Below are 22,137 nucleotides of genomic sequence, written 5' to 3'. Positions count from 1 at the left end.
ACTGTACTTTACCTTCTAGAGATTTACCAATAGATATAACCCTAAGTAATAGATATCCTGTCTGAAGGATTCCATCATATCCTGAAGGGAAATGGGTTTTCACACTTTTTTTTTCTTTTCTTTTCTTAACAAGGAAGACTCACTTTTCTGTCGTCCTTCGCCGAAAACAAACGCTGAACAACGGCGAATAGACTCAATTCGAAAGGAATTAGAGGAGAGACACTTCTAGCAGCTTTAAACATGTTATTGTTATCTCAGCAGAATTATAGCCATTTTATACCCGCGGAGCTTGCTATATCGATCAAGCTCAACTTGCGCTGACGTACTCCCAATGACGAGCACTCACAAGGGCAATTAACTGGCATTAAAGAGGTGTGTTTGGGATTACAGTACGACTTCTAAATGTGGTACTTTATTAGTTCTTTGTAGTTCATAATAACCCTTGAGGGAGAATGTTTTATACTGTGTTTCTTGCTTTTCGGGCATGATGACAATATGTACATTGTGCTGAAGACACTCCAGTCTCTATAGTGTGAGTCAGACATGATAAATATAGACATTGTCTGGAAACATTACTTAACAGACATGTCTGGAAGGCTTATCCTGTCTAAATAGTACTCGGTATAAAGCTCATGTAAAGACGTTTGGGATTGCTTTTAGCGCTAAAAAATCGTTCCGGTTATTCACGGAAGCTTAAATTTAACGCCTCTTAAATTTGGTTTTCTCATACCCGATCGTTGTCGTATAAGTCGGCCTTGTTTGTCAGCCTTACCGCCTGACCCTGATGATACGTGTCACGTCGATGGCTCAGCATGTGGGCTGTAAACTGTCTAAACATGACACGAGGCTCATTACAGCAGAACTTGTCTGATGCTGTAGTTAGATTTTTATCGCATGTGAGATTCAAACATGTTCCTGCACATGCTTTGAACAAACCGTTCTACGGCAACTTGTCCTGGACTAGCGCCACGTTCGATGTGGAATCGATGCAAATGCAAGAAAAGCAAGATGACAATCTCCAGCAGGCTTGTACTGTACCTTGCGTGATAGTGTTCCGCTCTCCTCTAAATGTCACGAGCACACAGTGGCAGCGGACTAATGGAGTCAAAATGGTGGTTTTGTTTTGCACTTACCGAAGGCTGCAGGTTTTGTACCTGCCTTGAGAGCTTTTCTTTGTGTGTCTGAGTGATAAACTGCTTGAGTGAGTAGAATGTAATTAAAGAAGGCCCCAGACCAGCAGTAACACTAGAACCACGTTTACCATATCTATCATGGCGAAGACCTTGAAAAACTCGAATGCGGTTTACAGTGCGAGTTCTTTTCACGAGTATGTAATAAATACTCCATTATGTATGAGGGTGAGTCAAATGAAAACCTTTTTATTCCATTTTTTTATTTTTTAAATGGGTATCACAGAGCTTTTTTTTTTTTTTTTTTTTTTTTTTTTTTACTGCAAATAGGCCTAGAACATTTTTACTTACATTTTACAGCCAATCACTTGGAGGCAGTGCCGTGCATAAAATCATGCAGGTACAGGTCAAAAACTTCAGTTAATGTTTACATAAAACATTGGAAAAGGAAGAAAAAAAAAAACACACACACACAAAGCCGGTATTTCAGAAACTGATGATCTCCTGGGATTTTAATGAACATCAGGACTCTAACACACACACCCCCACCCCCACCCCCACTGTTCTACCTTACAGAGAGTTCATGTTGCAGAACATTTTGACGTCGTTGTTGTTTTGTCTGCAGTTAAGGGAAACACTACGTAAGCCTTTGGTTACCTTTCCAACCTCCACTCAACTAACTGAAGGTTTTAATTAAAAAAATAAATAAATAAATAAAAAAAGGGTTGGAGATGTACTAGATATCTCTGACGTTCTCCCGAGGCTTAGTGCAGTTTGCTAGACAGCATGATACTTATAATGACATCGTAGAAGAAGCTGTTACATAAAAGTGTATGGTGGTGAATAGGCGTAAAATACAAAAAGCTGCCGATTGTGTGGGTTTGTGTGTTTGTCTAAGCAAACATTTCAAGGGCTTTCTTTAATTCATCTATGTGCCACTCCATAGTTACTGTACAGTCATGTGTAATGATGTACACCCTATGGAAGTTTTTATATATATATATATATATAATATATAATTTGGACAAGCAAACATTTGATCCTCTTTGAAAGAGTGCCTATTAATAAAGGTGATGCACTCTATCAAATTACACATAAAATTGACATTTTGTAGTAATGTTCACAAATTAAATTAACATAAAAACAGATCAGTCACATGGAAAAAGTACGTACACACCTTCAAACCCATGAAATTAGAATCAGGTGTTAAGATCGGGTGCCAGTGATTAGAACCTGCTCAGGGAGTGGAACTGGTCTTATTTGTACCCCTCTCATATCTAGTGTCTGGAGTTCCCTTTGTTATGCCAAGATCTAAAGAGTTCTGTAAGGCCTTCAGGGGGAAAAAAAAAAAGGTTGTAAGATGCCTCTGAGTCTGGGCAAGGGATTTAAAAATATTTGAAATACGTCATTCCACTGTAAGGAAAATAATCTACAAATGGCTCAGATTTCAAACAATTGCCAATTTGTCCTGGACTGACCGTCCCAGCGAAATTCAGCCCAAGAGCAGACTGTCTTATGCAAAAAGGAGTCTCCAAGAACCACAAAATTTCATCACAGGATCTACTAGGAAGTCTTGCAACTGTTAGTGTCAGAGTGCACGCTTCTACAATCAGAAAGAGATTGCACAGATTTGACCCGCATGTAAGTGTATGAATGTAAGCATGCTAGGAAAAAGTCTATGAGCATATAGGAAAAAACCAGGCCTTTTGGAATAATGTGTTCTGGACAGACAAAGCAAAGATTCAGGAGAAGCACCTCAGAACTATGAAGCACGGTGGTGGAATTGTTATGGTTTGGGGTTGCTTCGCTGCCTCAGGGACTGGACAGCTCGCATTCATTGATCCAACTGTGAATTCTGCATCATATCAAAGAGTGCTTGAAGATAATGCGAGGCCGTCTGAAGTTGAACCGAAAGTGGATCTTTTAACAGGATAATGATCCTAAGCACACGAGCAAATCCACCAAGGAACGGCTCAAAAAGAAGAAATGCAGGGTTATGGAATGGCCGAGTCAAATCCCGGATGTGAATGTTGTGGGGGGATTTGAAACGTGCAGCACATACAAGAAAACCCTCAAACATCTTGAAACTGAAAGAATACTGCATGGAAAAGTGGTCATAAATTCCAGGAGGCCTGGTGGACAATTATGCAAAACGCCTACAAGAAGTTATTTCTGCTAAAGGGGGCAATACTAGCTTCTGAGGCCAAGGGTGTACTTACTTTTTCCGCTCAAGAATATATCTCTGTTGATATTTCTGTTGAATAAATGATTGAAAAAGCTAATTTTCCTTGTTGTTTTGTTCAAATATATCAGCTTCATTAACAGGCTCCGTTTCAAATATGATCAAATGTTTGCATGGCAAAAAAGCCAACCATTTCCATGGGGTGTACTTATTATTTCACACGACTGTATATTCAGAGACACATCGTAAATGTATCGCAGTACTGACAAGTCATTGCAATTATACTTGAATCGTGGCGACATTGCTCCAGCTGATGAAGCCCCTCGGATGAAAGGAGAAACTTGGTGTTTAAAACACAAGCCCAGCCGCCAGGACTTATTCCTCTGAGGCATGCCAGTAAATACATAACTTGATCTAAATCTGAGGGAGTCTCTGCTGTCTCTCCCCCACACTAACTCTCAAGCATGGATCACAGAAGATGATGTAATCACACAGCTTGAAACATACACAGGCTCCAGAATTCCTCCTTCCAAAAACATGCCCCGTTTCCGAATTCCTCCCACTGGAAACATGCATCAACCCCCAAATTATAGCTCCCTCCTGAAACAGCTGCTTGGAGCCATGAGGCTCAGTACGTCTGATCCTATGGAATCTCTTCACCTGGCAGATAAGAGAGAAAGCATCATGCTGTTGTCTCCTGGGAGGCTTCTCATATGACAAAGGGCTCTAGCATCTGACAAATGAAAAATGGTGCAAGTTCAAGTTTCAGAGGCGCCCCCCCCCCCTATCCCCACTCTCAAATCGTCCGTCGATGGGTTGCTATTTTGTGACGATGCATCAGACGCTTACTTAGGAATGAAATCTATTGTTTCTTATGTTCCCTAAAAGCACTGGATTAACACGGCACATTTTGTGCAGAATTCGGCCCCATCACAACGAGCCATTTAGGAAAAACCATGACTGCTGCTGTCACAAACCATCTTAATTGAGGCTGGCACTGTCATAGCCCAAGGCTGAAACCTGACTGTGGGAGGTCACTCTGTATCTTGTCCCCAAACTGCCGACATCCAAATCTATTTGTGCACAGCGAGAGATTGATCCGTCTTCCATTTGTGTCCTGATTTAAACTAACGATTCATTCATATTTGCGAAAATCATACCCATGTAGCAGCACTTTTGCTACCACTGTTACATTATAGAACATGAAAAACAGGGTCGGTAATACTGATTATAGAGAACAACTGCACTAAATCAATGGCTGTAGTCGGGGCTGGAAGTTCTTCCTGCATGACATAATGTACGATTAGTCAGTGCCGATCCTGGCTCATGTGGACCAGCTCCAGCAGAGTCAGCTAAGGACAGCAGCATCACTGGATTTAAAGTAGCTGCTGTACAGTCCTTTCCCCTGCAATGAAGACCAAATGCAAGTGTTCTTGTGTTCCCATGAATTATGATTTTGAGCATATGGCACTAGGGAATACAAATGAGCAAATGTGTTGTTTTTTTTTCTCTCTCTCTCTCTAGTGGGTTTGTTTTACCGCCCTGGCAATAAAGGATAATAAAACAAGGATTGTCTTCCAGATGATTCTGATTAGAAGTGCGTACATACTCTGTAGCGTTCGGGCGCTGTGAGCGTTTACTTAATCCTTCATTTATCGTCATCTGAATTTCCTGTGAAGCTGGAACACTACAGTCGGGTTAGTATGTAAACACCTTACAACCACTGCAGTGACCAGGATTTCATTTCAAGTGAGGCGCTGGTTAGAAGTTGGATCGGACAGGTGGAAAGCAGTTGGTCTCAGCCGAGGTTGACATTCTTCCTTACCACCACGCCTGAGCAATCTTTCCTCCCTAACTGCTGAGAACATTAACACATGCTGCCAATATTTCATTTCTACTGCTTATCCCTACTCTTTGTTACCCCTCTCTCGGCTCATCTTTCTACCGAAGACTTGCAGCAACTTATCGCCTCCTGCAATCCCATCCCTTTCACAACCTTCCTGAATATCTCTTAGGACCTTCTCACGTTCATCACTTCCATTGTAAATGACTCCATAACGTCTGGTCACGGAGTTCTTTCAAAATAGCAAGGGGTCGACCCGTTCGTAAAAAAAAAAAGCCCAGACAGCTTGAACGTGGACAACAACCAACTAGTATTAGATCTTTCTTTTCTTTGAAAAACTCTTGAACATGTACAGTGGGTTGTCTTTCGTTTTAACCTGTAACATCCGAGGTCACGCTACAAAGACGACCCTTGTGGTCGTTACCGAGAGGCCGAATTCTGCTAGTTCAGCCAAACTATTATTGGTCCTGATTTGTCCATCCTTTCAAGCCTTGGAATTAATTGTCTGGCACAGCGCCGACTTGCTTCCTACATGGAGCACCAGTCATATTAAAGGACATGGAAGGTATACACATCTGCTCCATGTAGTTCTCTTCAGTGGTAAACCACAATTCCCAGTGCTTGGTCCTTCTTGATTTTCCTTCTATGCCTGCTCTCTCTCTCTTGATTTTTCATGCCACTGCTATGCTGATGAAGTACAACTCCTGCTCTCCTTTCCTCCCGTAGACACTCATGTGTCTGCACAGATCTCAGCTTGTCTGGCAGACATGTCGTCATGGAGGGCAGCTCATCAACCGAAACTAAATCCCTGAAAAACCGAGCTGCTATATATCCCTGGAGATACCTCCCCACATTTAAGATCTTGTAATCTCCTTGGAGAACTCTTGGTTAAAGCCATTCATCAATGCACAACCACCCATCGTTCTCTTCTCATATTACTAACTTCAGTCATGTAGGTTTCTCATTTATAACATCAAGAGGATCTGGTCTAGGTACTTGTTCAGTCTGTCCTCATCTAAAGATTGGACTAATTCAGCTCATCCGTGGCTGGGATTCCCCTGGATACCATCCAACCCCTGTAACCGATCCAGAATGCAGCTGTTTTACTTGTTTTTAATCTCCCACATCACCCCATTAAAACACTGATGCTTACCTGTAAAGTCTAAAAACGGATCGGCCCCACCTTCCTGAAGGTGCTCGTCATACTCTGTTCAGCACCCCGTTATTTCCGAGCCACTCGCACAGCTCAACTTGACCCACCGCCCTTCAAGATATAAGGAAGGCATGCATCAAGGCTTTTTTTTTTTTGGACTTCTGATTGCTGTCCAAACAGCTGAGGTACCGGCTGCCTTCAGTTGAACAATGAAGACAGGAAGAATCTAGAAACACAGACCTTTATGGCTACAAGATCTCTGAAGATACACTATATGGCCAAAATTATGTAGACGTCTGACCATCATACCCTTACAGTATGTGCGTGTTGAAGATCCCATTCCAAACCTTTGCTGCTATAACAGCCTCTACTCTCATGGGAAGCCTTTCCACTAGATTTTTGAGCATGGCTGTGTGAATTTCCCATTCAGTCACAAAAGCATTAGTGCGGTTGGTCACTGATGTTGGGAATGAGAAGGCCTTCCGTTTAATCTCGAACGTGTTCAGTGAGGTTTGAGTCCGGGATCGGTGCAGACCAATTGAGTTCTTCCACACCACCCTTGGCAAACCATGTCTTTATGGAGCTTGTGCACAGCTGCATTGTCGTTTTGGAACATGTTTGGGTCTCTTAGTTCCAGTGAAGGGAAATCTTAAAGCTACAGCATAAAAAAAAAACCACATTCTAGACAACTGTGCGCTTTTGACTTTGTGGCAACGGTTTGGGGAAGACCCAGATACGTGTATGATGACGTTCACATACGTCTGGCCGTATAGTGAACTTCCCGAGTGATGTTCATTTTATGTTTAGATCGTTTAAAAATATTTTATATAAGGGATGCCATGGCATTTGCCTTATATTTAAGTGTGATATTTTATTAGATGTTTTTTTTTAATTTTTTTCTTTTTATTTTGAAAATAATAAAGCTACCATTGTACTTGTTTCTGAAGTCCCACCTCTGAGAATTTCGAAGTAGCACTAGCAAGCAGAGACTTGATCAGACTGCCAGAGTCAAGAGACACGAGAAAATGGTGTGTGTGTGTGTGTGTGTGTGTGTGTGCGCGTGCGTGTGTGTGTGTTTGGGTGGGTGGGTGGTTGTATGGGAGGATATGGGTGTTTGTGGGTGTAAAGAATGTGTGTGTGAGGCGGGGAGTGTAGGATGTGTAACAGGTATTTATAATGTGAATGTGTGGGTATGTGGTGTGTGTAAAAGGGTTCTGAAGAAATGGCCCAGCATGAAGATCTGATTGCAGCAGCTGGCAGTGTTGTGTGAAGGGAAGCAGCTGTTTGCCTGTACAGTATGGCAAAGCTCACACTAGAGTGCATTGTGCATGGCGGGGCACACAAACCATTACCCATCGCTTCCTCAGCACTTCCTTTTATTGATTTTAAATCAAATCTTATCCACCACATATTGTTTATGCAGAATTCATCGATTTTATCTTTTGCAAAGGTGCTTGTCGACCAGTAATTTTAGAAATACTGTATTGTGTGCCCAAGTTTGTATATGTTTTTATTCATATCTTTTTGTGTTATTTCTCGACTGTTTGTTTTCTTCCTGTAGGCTTAGGACATGGGGGGAAATAAGAGCAAACCCAGAGACCTGGCCCAGCATGCCCGGGGTTTGGATTGCACAGTTAGCATGAACAGTGGGGGTGGCAGCAGTGTCGGACATCACTTCAGCTCGTGCCAGCAGAATTTCACACCCAACCGGACCCCTGCGGTGGATGGCTCGCGGCATGGTGCCCAGAACATCACCAATAATGCTGAACTGCCCTTGTTTGGAGGAGTGCAGTCCATGAACAGCCTCACATCACCTCTTCATAGCGCATTAACAGCAGGTACGAAAATAACAATAATAGTAATGCCCGCTTTACCACATACTGACAACACGGTTTCTTCTTTATAGGAACGGCAATGAAATGTTTAGTCAATGTAGGTCCAAGTGCATTCTAGGAAAGGTGGCCTTTAGATGCGGGATCCTCAGAGAAGAGTGAAATGGATTATAAATATTTAATCATTATCCAAGTTTGTGTGATTTTATTTAATTTTTTTCCTTTTTATTTTTATTTTTATAACCGTAACTGCGTTATAAACGAGGGTTGCCCTAAGTATAATTTCTAAGATTAAAATAAAAGTAAAAAAAAAAAAGATGACTTTGAGTACAATTAGGCCTATGAGGTGGGGGTGGTAGTAATAGTAGTGATAAGTAGAGGTCGACTGATAGTGGATTTTATCATAAACTAAGTTGAGCAGTACCTGTCGATTAATCGATTAATCAACCGATAGTTTTTATGAAAACATAACATTCAAATTAAAATATTGCTGAACTTTATTACAAAAATAAACAGTATGGACTGTACCGTGAAAATGTACTGTACTTTTTTTGTTTTTTTTTTTTTTTTTTATGAAATAAATATATAAATTGGAATATATAGTAATTATTATTAATAAATATTAAAGTAAATAAAAAATATACATCCCAAACTAAACCAAAAAGTCTCGCTCCAAATAATAAAAATAAAAACATCCGGAATGAGTCAAAAACACTTCAAATAACACAACAAAATTAGTCAGTGATGGTTTTTCTTTCGCATCTAGAGGTGTGGATTTGTGCCGATAACCGATATTTCCAACAATCGGTCATCTGTGCCGATTAATCGGCAGAACCTATACGTCGGGCGACCTCTAATAGTGAGTAGTATTCAGTTGTCAGCCAAAGTGAATAAACCTAAATTTAAATTCTTTAAGACATTTCACCATTAAAGAAGGGGCATCATTAGTGTTTTAAAACGTCTTGAAATTTGTAACGCAAGTCCCTTTGCTATGACTCCATATTACTAGACTTTCAGAAGGTCTGTTGGGAACGCCCGCAAAAACTTTTCTCATACGCGGTACTGAGCGTACACTTCCGACATAAAAGTGTATTGTAGAACGACGAGCAGCATGCAACTATTTAACACTCAGCGCTTTTATGATTGGAAGATGAATCTACCATCTAAAATCGAACCGATCTTACATTGAGAGTGCTTAGGCGTCTACGGGAAAGCATCAGGAAAAAAACGTCCGGAGTGGTGGTGCACACACAGAACTGGATCTTGTCACCTGCACGCGCCGTGGGGCGCACGTAGTGGTTAGCACGTTCGCCTCACACCTCCAGGGTCGGGGGTTCGAATTCTCACCGTGGCCCTGTGTGTGCGGAGTTTGCATGTTCTCCCAGTGCTGCGGGGGTTTCCTCCGGGTACTCCGGTTTCCTCCCCCAGTCCAAAGACATGCATGGTAGGCTGATTGGCGTGTCCAAAGTGTCCGTAGTGTATGAATGGGTGTGTGAGTGTGTATGTGATGGATTGGCACCCTGTCCATGGTGTACCCCGCCTTGTTCCCGATGCTCCCTGGGATAGACTCCAGGTTCCCCCGTGACCCTGAAAAGGATAAAGCGGTGTAGAAGATGGATGGACGCTGTACCGTCAGCCAAGTTTTTAACCAGAAACAATGCGGTTATCACGTCACATCCACCGCATTCGCCAGATCTCGCTCCTTGCTCTCGTGCTCTTTGTTTCCGAAATTAAAAATGACAAATTTGTAGTCGCCCTTCCCAGGCATTCAGACACTTGATAACTTTTCTGTCTGTATTAATGCTCTGATTATCTCCTCATATTTGCGTTATGATAGTTATCACAGTTTAGCCTAGTTAATTGGACTTCCAGGCAAGCACAACCTAGGACATTGGGGCTTTCACTTGTGTCAAATTGATTTGAAAAAACACTGATAAATCTAAAAGGTTAGAAAGTTCGAGTTGAGGCCGTAGTAGGTGAGTTTTCCTGTTCTGTGCGTCCGCGTTTAATGTCCCCGACAACCTCTCTAGTCCCATTTAGCCAACTGCCTTTTTCAAGACGCGTCAAAGCTGAACAAAAACTAGCGGGGTATTACTAATGTATTTTATATCCTAGTATAAAACATGAAAATATCTTGAGCTTGTGTTAACCACAGACCTTATTTCAGGCATTGACTTTGGGATGGAAGCGGACGTGCAGAAATGCTAACTCATTTCTTGGTTTTAGGACTCATCGGAATCTGCACCGATTTGTAAATTGTTGCTTTTATTGTCGTTTTATAGGAGGCGTGACTACTTTTGTGGCTTTGTATGACTATGAATCACGCACTGCGTCTGATCTGTCATTCAGGAAAGGAGAACGGCTTCAGATATTCAACAACACGTAAGAAAGTACACACAGACACTCTTGCACAAACGCTGATGCAGTCATTTCTTAGACACCACATTTTCTATTAGAAAGAATCATGCTGTATGTGATCATCATAGTGCAACACGTCATACTCCTTCAGTCCAGTGCACATACTGTACAGACACGCACGTCTATCCTTTGTCTGCACCACCAAGGAGTCTATAACGTCCCCCTTCAAACCCCCCCCCCCCCCCATCACTCAGTGGTAACCATAGGAACAAGCTCCCTCTTTAAAGGCTGGAGATGGTGGTTTTGTTTACTTTTTTCCCCCTACTGTTTCTTTCTCCACTGCACTCCTTTTTAGGATTTTCTGCTCACAGCTGCACATTTTTTTCCCCTCTGCTTACCCTCTAGGAGTGAAAGGGCATTTGCCTCCGTTATTCCAGTGATCACTTCCAGAAAGAGCAAACAAATCCGCCCTCATTAGAAACCAGGCACTCAAATCAAAACCCCTCGTTACTCATGGAACGGGACGCGGCTATCAGAGATGGTATTATAATCCTCTTAAACCGCGTCATAATCAGAAAGCCAGAGCATGCGACAGGGTCCGAGCATCGCCGTGAACACAATCTCTCATATAAATATGATTTCGTAAAAACATGACCGTTCGTTCTGTCCATCGGGCGGAGGACACGAAGGTCGACGGTGGAATGGAACGGTTTGTGGTGGTGTTTATAGTTGGGTGTAAATATTTAAAATGGCCGTTTCAACCTGAATGTGAGGACTGTTATTGTGGAATCGATAGAAGAGGAGCAGAGCGTCACGCAGTCCGTCACCGCGTACACACACGTACACACACGTACACATCGGCCCAGACATTTCAATAGCAGAACTATTGTACTGTTACATTTCCTGTACATATTCATATATTGATTGATTGATTTTATTTATTTTTAAACTTTTCACACCGAGTCATTTTTTTACGTCTTCATTACGTATGAACGATCTCCGATGAGATGAATGCGCCTTTTAAACGGGTTGTGTATTTATTTATTTATTTATTTTATTTTGTTTCATTGACCTGGTCAAACACTGTGAGTTCCTGGTATGTCTTTAGTCTTTGGCTCTGTGGCTTTGCTCTAATTCCTGCTATGTCTGTCTTGTTTTGTTTTAATCACAAACCTATTTCACACTTCCTTCCCCCATATCTCTTCTCATGTGCGGACACTGTTTAAAACAGGAGAAAGCTGAACTGCAGGTAGGTTGAATACTGCTTGCTTTACCTTTTGCTTGATTCATGTGTGTGTCTTCAAGATCATTTAGTCATGCTCATCTGTTTATCAGAGTTACACCTCCAGAGAGAAGGAGTGTGGGGCAATCTGGAAAAACTCGTCGCTTGTGGCTGGATTCTGGAAAACGGCCAAAAAAGGCGGCTTTGACCAGATTATTATTTTTTCCTACCCTAAAGCATGCTTGGACACCATGTCATCGTTACGAAGCCATAAATATACCGTGTCTCGCCAAAACGTCAAAATGTTCGGTTCACTTTATAATCTTGCCTAGGCTGCGAAGATCGTGTTCATAACGATCGATATCAACGAATATGGCGGTAAAAGCAGTCAGGCTATCTAAACCCGTGCAAAAAAATGCTAGGTGAGGGTGATTTCCTTACCCGGCGAGTGCCACGCTTTAATGGAGTTGTTGGAAGGTTACATGTTGGATAATGAAATGGACAGTTTGTAATTAGAGACCAGCTGCAGTTGAAATGGAATCTTTAAACGCAGTTTTCTACCCGTTCACTTTGGGTGTAGCCAGACGTTAAATGTGAGGGTTTTTTTTTTTTTTTTTTGTCTTTCCAGGCCCTCACACATACAGTGGTGTTTGAAAGTCTGTGAACCCTTTAGAATTTTCTATATTTCCGCATAAATATGACCTAAAACTTCATCGGATTTTTCTTAAAGGTAGACGAAATCAGTTAAACAAATGAGACAACGATATTATACGTGGTCATTTATTTATTGAGCCAAAAGGATCCAATGTTACATATCTGTGAGTGGTAAAAGTATGTGAAGCTTTTGCTTTCCGTACGTGGGGTGAGCTCCTTGTGCAGCAATAACTGCAACTAAACGTTTCCGGTAACTGTTGCTTGGAGGAGTTTCAGCCCGTTCCTCAGTACAGAACAGTTTCAGCTCTGGGATGTTGGTGGGTTTCCTCACATGAACTGCTTGCTTCAGGTTCTTCCACAGCATTCCTATTGGATTAAGCTCAGGACTTTGACTTGGCCATTCTTTGGTAGAACAAATTGTATGATGATGATGATGATTATTATTATTATTATTTAACCAGCACTTATTATTATGCTGGTTTTCCTTTCTATTCATTCGCATTTTTTTCTGCCTTTCTTTTTTCCCCCATCTAAATGACATTCAGTACTTTTTTTTTTTTTTTTTTTTTAATCCAGCATTTACATTGTGATCAGTCACGTTTCAATAACCTGAACAACTCCTGATACGTGCGCATTGTGACCAGCACACTGTACTGTGCACACAGACATCGTGATGTGTCACCTGTTATCAGTCATGCCGTACCAGGCATTTCGTAATGAGTTTTAAGAATGTGGGAGGTTTCTCTCAGACTTTGGGAGGTTGTGTGTTGAGTCAGCAGCTCTCTGCGATGTGAAATTGCCAGCGTTGTTCCTCCAGCCAGGGGAGGCAGAGTCTAAATCAGGAACTGATTCATGAGGACGTTAATAATTCACAGCGTAAAAGACCGCAGAGACGTGATGAAAACAAACGCGTAAGGGAAATGCATCATATTGTTAATTATTCACATCATATTGAGATCAGTTACTGGTGTTGAGAACAATGAGCATCAGCCTGGCACGTCAAGTAAATATTTGTATAGTAATAAATGAAACTAATGTTTTAAGTCTGTTCTGTTTCACAGTCTTTCGTTAAAATTTACAGGCATATCACACAGCAATTATTACATTTTTTTCAGTTTTTGTTTGTAGTTACGTCATGGAACATCCATGACACAAGTTAGTTCCTCTTATCACTTACTTTTTTTTCTCTATTGAAGGCAAAAAATGCAGCTGGTCATGTTGTTATCTAGAAGCCACAACCCCCTGTATCCCTGACATTTACCCAGTGCTGTCCAAAAATACTATACAAGTTCCTCCTCACAGAAAACCTTACCATGTCAATATTTACATGCCGTTTAATCAGTTCGTATGCATCGTCTGCCATACACGTCCTTGTGAATTAGCTCTTATTATACCACAGCGCTGCTTAATACTTGATTCTGATTGGCTGATTAGCGTTACTGTTATAGAAAATAACAGAAAAATGCATAGAAAATGCATCAGCACCTTCTGACCAATTAGCACGGAGACTGGATCGTTTATACTTTAGATTACATTTACGGCATTTGGCAGATGCCCTTATCCCGTTATCATGGATGGATGGCAACTAATTATCGCATTTAAATAGTTTTTAAGCTAGACTGAAATTTGACATTGAGTGCCTAATTTATGATCGACGTGGTCTCATGATTTTCAGACTCATAAAAACGTCTGACACTTCTGAGAAGTTACACATTATGTGCATGTGTCTTTCAGGGAAGGAGACTGGTGGCTAGCCAGCTCACTGACCACAGGACAACGCGGCTACATCCCCAGCAACTACGTCGCTCCTTCTGACTCCATCCAGGCCGAAGAGTAACTTTTTTTTTTTTCTTTTTCTTTCTCTGCTTCAAAAACTCCGAACATCCACACACACGTTAGAAAGACCTGACATTTATGTCCAGCATCTTACAAGTCGCTGTGTTTAGTTACTATAGAAATGTACTATACTATAGTTCACTATTACAGCAGGCGCTATTATCATGATGAGTCCTGCTGTTCCGGAAAATTAATCAACACCTTCTGACCAATCAGATTTGAGAATTTATACAACCGCCGTTGGACTGTCTTTCTCTCCGTCCTCGCAGGTGGTTCTTTGGTAAAATTACCCGTAGGGACTCGGAACGGTTGCTGTTGAGTCTTGAGAACAGAAGGGGAACTTTCCTGGTCCGAGAGAGTGAGACCACCAAAGGTGAGTGTAGAAGGTTTTTATTTTTTTTTTTTCCTCATGAAAAATGCAATATAAATATGAAACTATGGATAGCGTCCCACACAAGTGCGTCACATTCTGTCGAACAGTAATAGTAGTTAAGGATTTATTGCACTAACCGGATTGTCTCACGTTCAATCCACAAGGTGCTGAGACTTATTTATATTTACAGCACGTAAAACAGAACCAAGGACCAGTACTGCTCGGAAGGACTTCATATATATATATATATATATATATATATATATATATATATATATATATATATATATATATATATATATATATATATATATATATATATAGACAGATTAGGAAAGCTCTCAACCAAACAGAGCACAGATTTAAACGAGGTTTTTTGCATGAAAGTAACACATTCCTGTAGAGCAACTGGCCTCATTAAAGCTCAGTTAGTCAAGCAGTGTATGTGGGTGTGCATAGTTTTGTGAGTGATGGCGTTTGAAGAGGTGGGAGGTAGGTGGGGGGCGTCCAGGGTGAAGAAAGGAGGGGGTGTTTACAGGAACAGGCACAAAGTAGGCTCTCATCCTGCGGTCAGCATTAAGCAGCAGATATACGCTATATGGACGAAAATATGTTGACACCATACCAGTCACCCCCATATGAGTTTGTCGAACATCCCTTTCTATATTTAGTCTCCCTTTGCTGTTATAATAACCTCCACTAGATTTTGGAAAGTAGCCGTGCGGATTGGTGGTCATTCAGCCACAAGAGCATTAGTGATGTCGGGCGAGGAGGCCTGGTGTGCAGTCGCTGTTCCAGTTCATTCAAAAGGTGTTCAGTGGGGTTGCGGTCAGGGCTCTGCGCAGGTCGCTTCCACACCAACCTTGGCAGACCGTGTCTTCATAAACCTCGCTTTGTGCATTGCCATGCTGTCGTGTCTTACATTGTAAGTGTCTTACAATTAATATCATTAAAGAGAGTGTATGGTGTGTGTGTGTGTATATATATATATATATATATATATTCAATTCAATCCAATTTTATTTATTCACATGCCACTTTTTAATAATGGACATTGTCACAAAGCAGCTGTGCAGAAATCCGGATGTAGGGTAAAGTCATTCCTAATGAGTAAGCCAGAGGGGACGGTGGCAAGGGAAAACTCCCTAAACCAACACGAGGAAGAAACTCGGAGAGGAATCGGACTTAAAAGAGAACCCGACCTCTCCTGTGTGACGACGGATATTCTGATTGAGTCATTAACCATCCACAGCTGTAAACTGTAGAGTGACGAGGATCAGGGTAATTTCTGATTTCATTAGAGGTTTCACTTTGAGTCTGTAAGATCAAAGTGAAGTTGTGCACTGTTCAGTGATTGTGACTTTAGCGTGAACGGTTTTGAGCATGTGCGGTATTTAAGCGATCCACGTAAGAACATCCACAAGCATCCAAGTATGCTATCCAAGTAAGAGGGATCTAACAGCAAACATTAGGCTAGCTAAGTGTGGCCTTCCTCAGCTGCAGCAGGTGATTGTGTGGTGAAGGAGGCTCCAAGCTGAAGTAGAGCATCCGGATGGATCAGGCAGATCCACAGGGCAGGCATCTGGCAGATGGAGTGACGTAGCTCGGAGGGTGGGGGAGGGGACGAGAACCACACATTATTAGGTATGTTCTTGTCCTGTAATGGTTTCAGAAGATGCAGAGTGCAAGCACAGACTCCAGCGGGACTGGCTATGACAGCGTAACTAAAAGGAAGAGCCAGAAGATAACAGGCATATGTTTGAATGCCTGTAATATATTCATGTGTTTTGGTTTGTATGGTTGTGTGACTAAAGTTCACTAGAATTAAACAGATAATGGCAGACAAAGAGAATGAGAGAGAGAGAGACATAAAATGAAAAGATTAAAATCAGAGCAGACAGGAAAAGAGCATGTGCTGTTGTACTCACATGAATGCCACTGTTGTTGGAACAATGCCCCCTAGTGACATTCTTGCAGAGATGCATTTTGTTGTGTTGTCCATTTTGTTGTGTTGTCCATTTTGTGGTTTGTTTCATTTAGTGCTGTTTAACACACCATTCTGCTTTTAACAAACCAACCTTCCAGGTGCCTACTGCCTGTCTGTCCTGGACTACGACAACGTTAAAGGGCTGAATGTGAAGCATTATAAAATCCGGAAGCTGGACAGCGGTGGCTTTTACATTACCTCTCGCACGCAGTTTAATAACCTTCAGCAGTTGGTCAGCCACTACCGCGGTGAGTCACTGGCTCTATTCGCCTTCAGAACCTGACTGTGTGCGTGTGTGTGTGTGTGTGTGTGTGTGTGTGTGTGTTTAAAGCATAGCAATAGCGATTTCTATGAAGAACGTTCCACACCAGAGTGAAATGCATTAAACCCATGAAATACAAAACACGGATGGTATACGGGCCCTGCGTGAGTCAGAATGATATTTTTGCGTGTTTTAGTAGTAATTCTGACCAACTGTTAATGCGGCTGGAATGAAAAACCTGACAGCACCTTCTAGAACACGTCTTAAGGCTGTGATTGGACAGTGATTCCATTTTCAGTGACTAACACACACCGATGAAAATGAAATACAGTGCACTGAGGAATCACACCCAACTCCGTATTTAAATCTTAAAAAAGCAATACCCTGTTTCACAATGCAGAGACCAATCAACAGAAGAGCAGCGCGATGAAGGCTTTGCTTTTCAGCGTGCGGCGTTTTCTGCAAATCACTACCATTCACATTTCATGTATGTTTGTTTGTTTGTTTTTTCACTGATGTGATTGCATTTTGCTCGGGTGAGGAATCTTCTTATATTTCTGTCACATTCTGTATGAACAGAAATAAATAATGCCACTTTCCTAGTATAGTTGTAAGACGCTAGTTTGCGAACAGTACCAATTAAAAAAAACAGTATATAAAAGTCCCCAGTCAATTCTTTATAAGCAGATGCATTGCTCTGGATGTGGTGAGGTTGTTCACTTCAAACAAACATGTTTTTGTTTTTTCTTCTTCTTTCTCAAATTCAATTCAAAATGTATGAATAATTTAAGGAATTATAGTTGAGTACACATTACCTACAATGATAAGTGGCCTATTTCTCCCAGTCAGTGTCTCTTTGTGTCCTTTCCTCCATCTCAGAACATGCTGATGGATTGTGCCACTGCTTGACCGATGTGTGTCCAGTGCTGAAGCCACCACAGACTCAGGGTTTGGCTCGGGATGCCTGGGAAATCCCCCGTGACTCCCTGCGTCTGGACGTGAAACTGGGACAGGGCTGTTTTGGAGAGGTCTGGATGGGTAAGAACAACCAATGTGTAGTTCCTGTGGTGAATTTTCAGCTAGCTTTTAATCACAGGTTAAAGTGCACGAGTTTATATTTATTACAATTAGGCTTCTTGTTAAAGGAACTCACTTAAATGAGAGATTACTGTTCCCTTGAAATGCTACAGCCCAGGGAATGACTAACAGCGGCTTAGGAACACCACTACACCTTTACCCTAATTACAGACACCTACGAAGATGAATGTTTGCTAACACAAACACCATTGTATATAATTGGCATTTGCGTTCTGACTAGATTTAACCATTTATTGGTCATATTTTTGGGGTGTACAGGTTAGTTAAACAAATATGATCATGTCTATCATGTTCATGAGCTATCTTTCGTCCAAACCCTAATTGAGAAATTCCATCTCACGTGTTTAACTGAGATTCTTGTGTATATGGTGTATTCAGCTTGTCTGGTGGTAGGCTGAGTAAATAACGTCGACGTTTCTGGTTAGGCACGTGGAACGGGACAACGCGAGTGGCCATCAAGACGCTGAAACCGGGCACCATGTCTCCGGAAGCCTTCTTGCAGGAGGCTCAGGTCATGAAGAAACTGCGACATGAGAAGCTGGTGCAGCTCTACGCTGTGGTATCTGAAGAGCCCATTTATATTGTCACTGAGTATATGAGCCAAGGTGAGGGTTCTTCTCAGCTTTCCACCATAACAATGAGACTGTGATGATGACGATCACTGTGATGATGACGACAAAATGCATACATGATCCTCGCACACACGTTCTTTTTCTTTTTTTTTTTTTTCTATTAATTGATAGCTAATACATGTACAGTAGTTCTTAATATAAGTACACACTTAAATGAACCTCACCCACAAAAGAGAACATGTTCTATTGAATAGACACGCAGTCTACTAGTCTGACTTTTTACAATGTGGATATATGGTCCAGTATATAAAATGTGCCATTTCCTGGTTTGTCTGCACACAGGTAGTCTGCTTGACTTCTTGAAAGGCGACATGGGGAAGATGCTGCGGTTACCTCAGCTTGTAGACATGGCCTCACAGGTAACGGAATCTTCATTTGGTAGCAAACTCGAGTAAATTCAAGTAGCTACCCATAAATAGCGAAACTGCAAAAAAGTGATCTGACTAGCTAAATAGGGGGGGGGGGGGGGGACAGACGTGTATTAACAGGGATGGAGTCGGACGGATTTTCAGCCCAGGAATGTCATCGGAGCGACCCATGCATGTGGGCCCCCTATATACAGCGCCCACCCGCTCTTGCTTGGAAAGGTCCCCGATACCGAATGCAAAGTAGGCACCAATGACCCCACACGTTAAATTAATATACAGCACGCAAGCAAAATAAACACAATAAATAAAATGCATGTAAATAAACTTACAGATAGCTTCAATAGTATAGGCTAATGAATATCGAGTTAAAATGGAACGCTTACTGTACATCAAAGTAATGTGCAGGATTTCTGAACATTTCCGTGTCTTTGGGATAAGGCTGTCCTATAGCAGTTTTGACACTCGCAAATCAGTCATTCGCAAATATTCCAGCAAGGCTTTGAGAACTCTTGATGCTAAAATTACTAAACGCTAAACTGAAAGTAGCTTGAAAAAGAAGGAAAGATGGGCCACCTAGAAATGGTAGCTCGTCAAGCTGTAAGCTTCTCATGGTTTAAAGCAGGAGAGTATATTCTTATTTGACTTTTTCCTTTGTATTTACACAACCGATCATTCTTTCTTTCTTTCTTTATTTATTTATTTATTTATTTTCCCCCACATTTTTGATTAATAATAGTCATCAAAACTCTGGAAGAACACAAATGGAACTATGAGAATTATGTTGTGATAAAAAAAATCCCAAATAAATCAAAATTTTATATTTTAGCATCTTCAAAGTCGACGCCCTTTTTATCTAGAATTTCCAGAAATGTATTCTCGGCGTTTTCTCACCCGATTTCTTGAGGAATTTCCCCCAGATGTTTTTTAAACAGTATTAAAGGAGTTCACACCGACGCCGGACTCTTATTGGCTGATTTCCGGAATATTTTTCGATTTAAAAAAATAATAATTTTTCTGTGAATAAAATATTAGTTTTCTAATGAAAGAAATGAACATGTTGGGACGATTATATTTTTGTCTACGACACCGATTTCAAACATTCAGTCACACACCTTCAGATCAAAAGCTTTTTAAGATCATGAGAAACGTTTCAGTCGCGCGTCTCCAGACTTTTGACCTGCAGTGTGTATTATTCGCACTGGGATGATTGCGCAACAGTCATTGCTAGAGTAGCGTGTATTGTGCAGTAGATACAGTACCTGTCTCAGCAGCTCCACTGCGATCACTTGGGCTTGTTGATGTCTCAAACAAGTCCAGACTTGGTGCATTTACTTGCGCACAAGTTTGCCTTTACTTTATTTACAAGTTTGGTGTGTTTACTGACGTTCTTCCTCTAACACATTTCTCTTCTTTAACATGGTCTTTCCCGCTCCCGCATTTCTTTTTCTCCTGTCTGTATCGATTAAAAGGCTAAGAAGGCTCTCGGGTCCAGCTGTAAAACTTTACATTTGGCATGTGTCCAGTCTGGAATGACCAATCAGGGATCTCAGAGGTCCACTCTCATTGTGTCCTGTATGGGGAAACCGGGAAATGATTGATAGGCTACCTGTGTGTGTGTGTGTGAGAGTATGTGGCTGAGAGCACAGCTAAGAAGTTCAAGTTATAACACTATCATTACGTTAATTGCGTCACCAGCCCGTGGCCCACCGGGAATTCCAGCATGGAGTGTTCACTACCCGATGGTGCCTATCTACCTCCTTTTTTCATTTATACTTAATCTTATCTATCCATATATGCCACATGTTTCATCCAAAATACATAGGATGAACTCAGTAAAGGTAAATGTGTTTTTTTTTCTTCCAGACATGTGCTTTTACCGTTGTTTGTCAGGTGAGAATTGTCATTGGCTTTGTGTTTCATCCAGTGGCGTTTCAGCAAAACCTGACCCAAATGCTGGGGAAGAAATAAACAAAACACTGGGTACTAATAGCAGTCTAGTCATTATGAGGAATGAAACATTAAGGGGTGTGCTGTTATATAGGCCAATGTTTATTTATTTATTTATTTATTTATTTATTTATTTATTACTGGGTTAACATCTGAAATTACCCAAGAAAATGACGCAACCTCCTCAACCCAGCATCTGGGTAATGTACATGAAATAACCAGGTTTTTTTTTTTGGTTTTGTTTAGAGTGTGGAAAAGTTCAGTATCTGCCACGATTATTTCTTCAGTGTGCGCGACAGACTCTGTTTGAGACACTACACTATGCAGTGTGTTCAGTCTGGCTGCCTGTTGTGCCGTCCTCAGATCACCTCTGGCATGGCGTATGTGGAGAGAATGAACTACGTCCACCGGGACCTCAGGGCCGCCAACATCCTGGTGGGAGAGAACCTGGTGTGTAAGGTGGCTGATTTTGGCCTCGCTCGCCTCATAGAGGACAACGAATACACTGCAAGGCAGGGTGAGTGAGCCAGCTAGAGCACTCTATCACTCGCTCTCTCTCTCTCAGTTTGCATGTTTGCTTGCTCTCTCATTTCTCTCCCTTTATCTTACACCAGCTCACTTTATATCCATAATACACTTCCTGATCTGTATACACAGGTGCCAAGTTTCCTATAAAGTGGACTGCACCCGAAGCTGCTCTGTACGGTCGCTTCACCATCAAATCTGACGTCTGGTCGTTTGGGGTTTTACTTACTGAGCTGGCCACTAAAGGCAGGGTGCCGTATCCAGGTACACATTTGAATGAACTCTGTAATATTACATGATTAATGAACGCAGGGATTAAAGAGGAGGGGTGTGAGCCCCCTGCTGGGCAAACAATTCACACGTCTCCACAATAGCACTGGTAGAGAGATCAAACAGACAGCACAACTAAAGCTTTTACGATGGTAAAATACCGTGCACGGCTGCCACAACATTTAGGCCATGTTTACACTAGTGCGTTTTAGTTTTAAAACACGTAACTTTTGCCATGGTTACGCCCGTCTTCTACACTCCTCCGGCGTTTTTTAAAACACGGAGACTTTTGGAAACACAGAAGACCCGGTTTTAGTTTGGAAACTCCGGGCTCACGTTTCAGTGCAAACAGACCAAAACTTTTGAAAACAAAGGCGTGGCTTCGCCCACGTTCGCCCCCTGATCGGGTCTTCTGGATCAACGCGTATCCTTCCCTGATTCGTCAAGCCCCTACCGTATGATCAT

At 41.7% G+C, this 22,137-nt stretch overlaps 1 protein-coding gene across 1 annotated transcript in view; it reads left to right on the top strand.

Moving 5' to 3' along the window:
• Window positions 1-22,137, top strand: part of src (v-src avian sarcoma (Schmidt-Ruppin A-2) viral oncogene homolog) — a 47,831-nt gene that overhangs the window by 21,530 nt on the left and 4,164 nt on the right. Inside the window, exons 2-11 of the mRNA XM_053642935.1 lie at window positions 7,870-8,146; window positions 10,423-10,522; window positions 14,109-14,207; window positions 14,480-14,583; window positions 16,669-16,818; window positions 17,712-17,870; window positions 18,356-18,535; window positions 18,845-18,921; window positions 21,241-21,394; window positions 21,535-21,666. Coding sequence (XP_053498910.1) covers window positions 7,879-8,146; window positions 10,423-10,522; window positions 14,109-14,207; window positions 14,480-14,583; window positions 16,669-16,818; window positions 17,712-17,870; window positions 18,356-18,535; window positions 18,845-18,921; window positions 21,241-21,394; window positions 21,535-21,666 — 1,423 coding nt within the window. The 5' untranslated portion in view covers window positions 7,870-7,878. The remainder of the gene's footprint in view (window positions 1-7,869; window positions 8,147-10,422; window positions 10,523-14,108; window positions 14,208-14,479; window positions 14,584-16,668; window positions 16,819-17,711; window positions 17,871-18,355; window positions 18,536-18,844; window positions 18,922-21,240; window positions 21,395-21,534; window positions 21,667-22,137) is intronic.

Source organism: Ictalurus furcatus, chromosome 15, assembly GCF_023375685.1.
Source record: "Ictalurus furcatus strain D&B chromosome 15, Billie_1.0, whole genome shotgun sequence".
Classification (NCBI taxonomy): Eukaryota; Metazoa; Chordata; class Actinopteri; order Siluriformes; family Ictaluridae; genus Ictalurus; species Ictalurus furcatus.
This window is presented reverse-complemented; position numbering and strand designations above follow the sequence as displayed.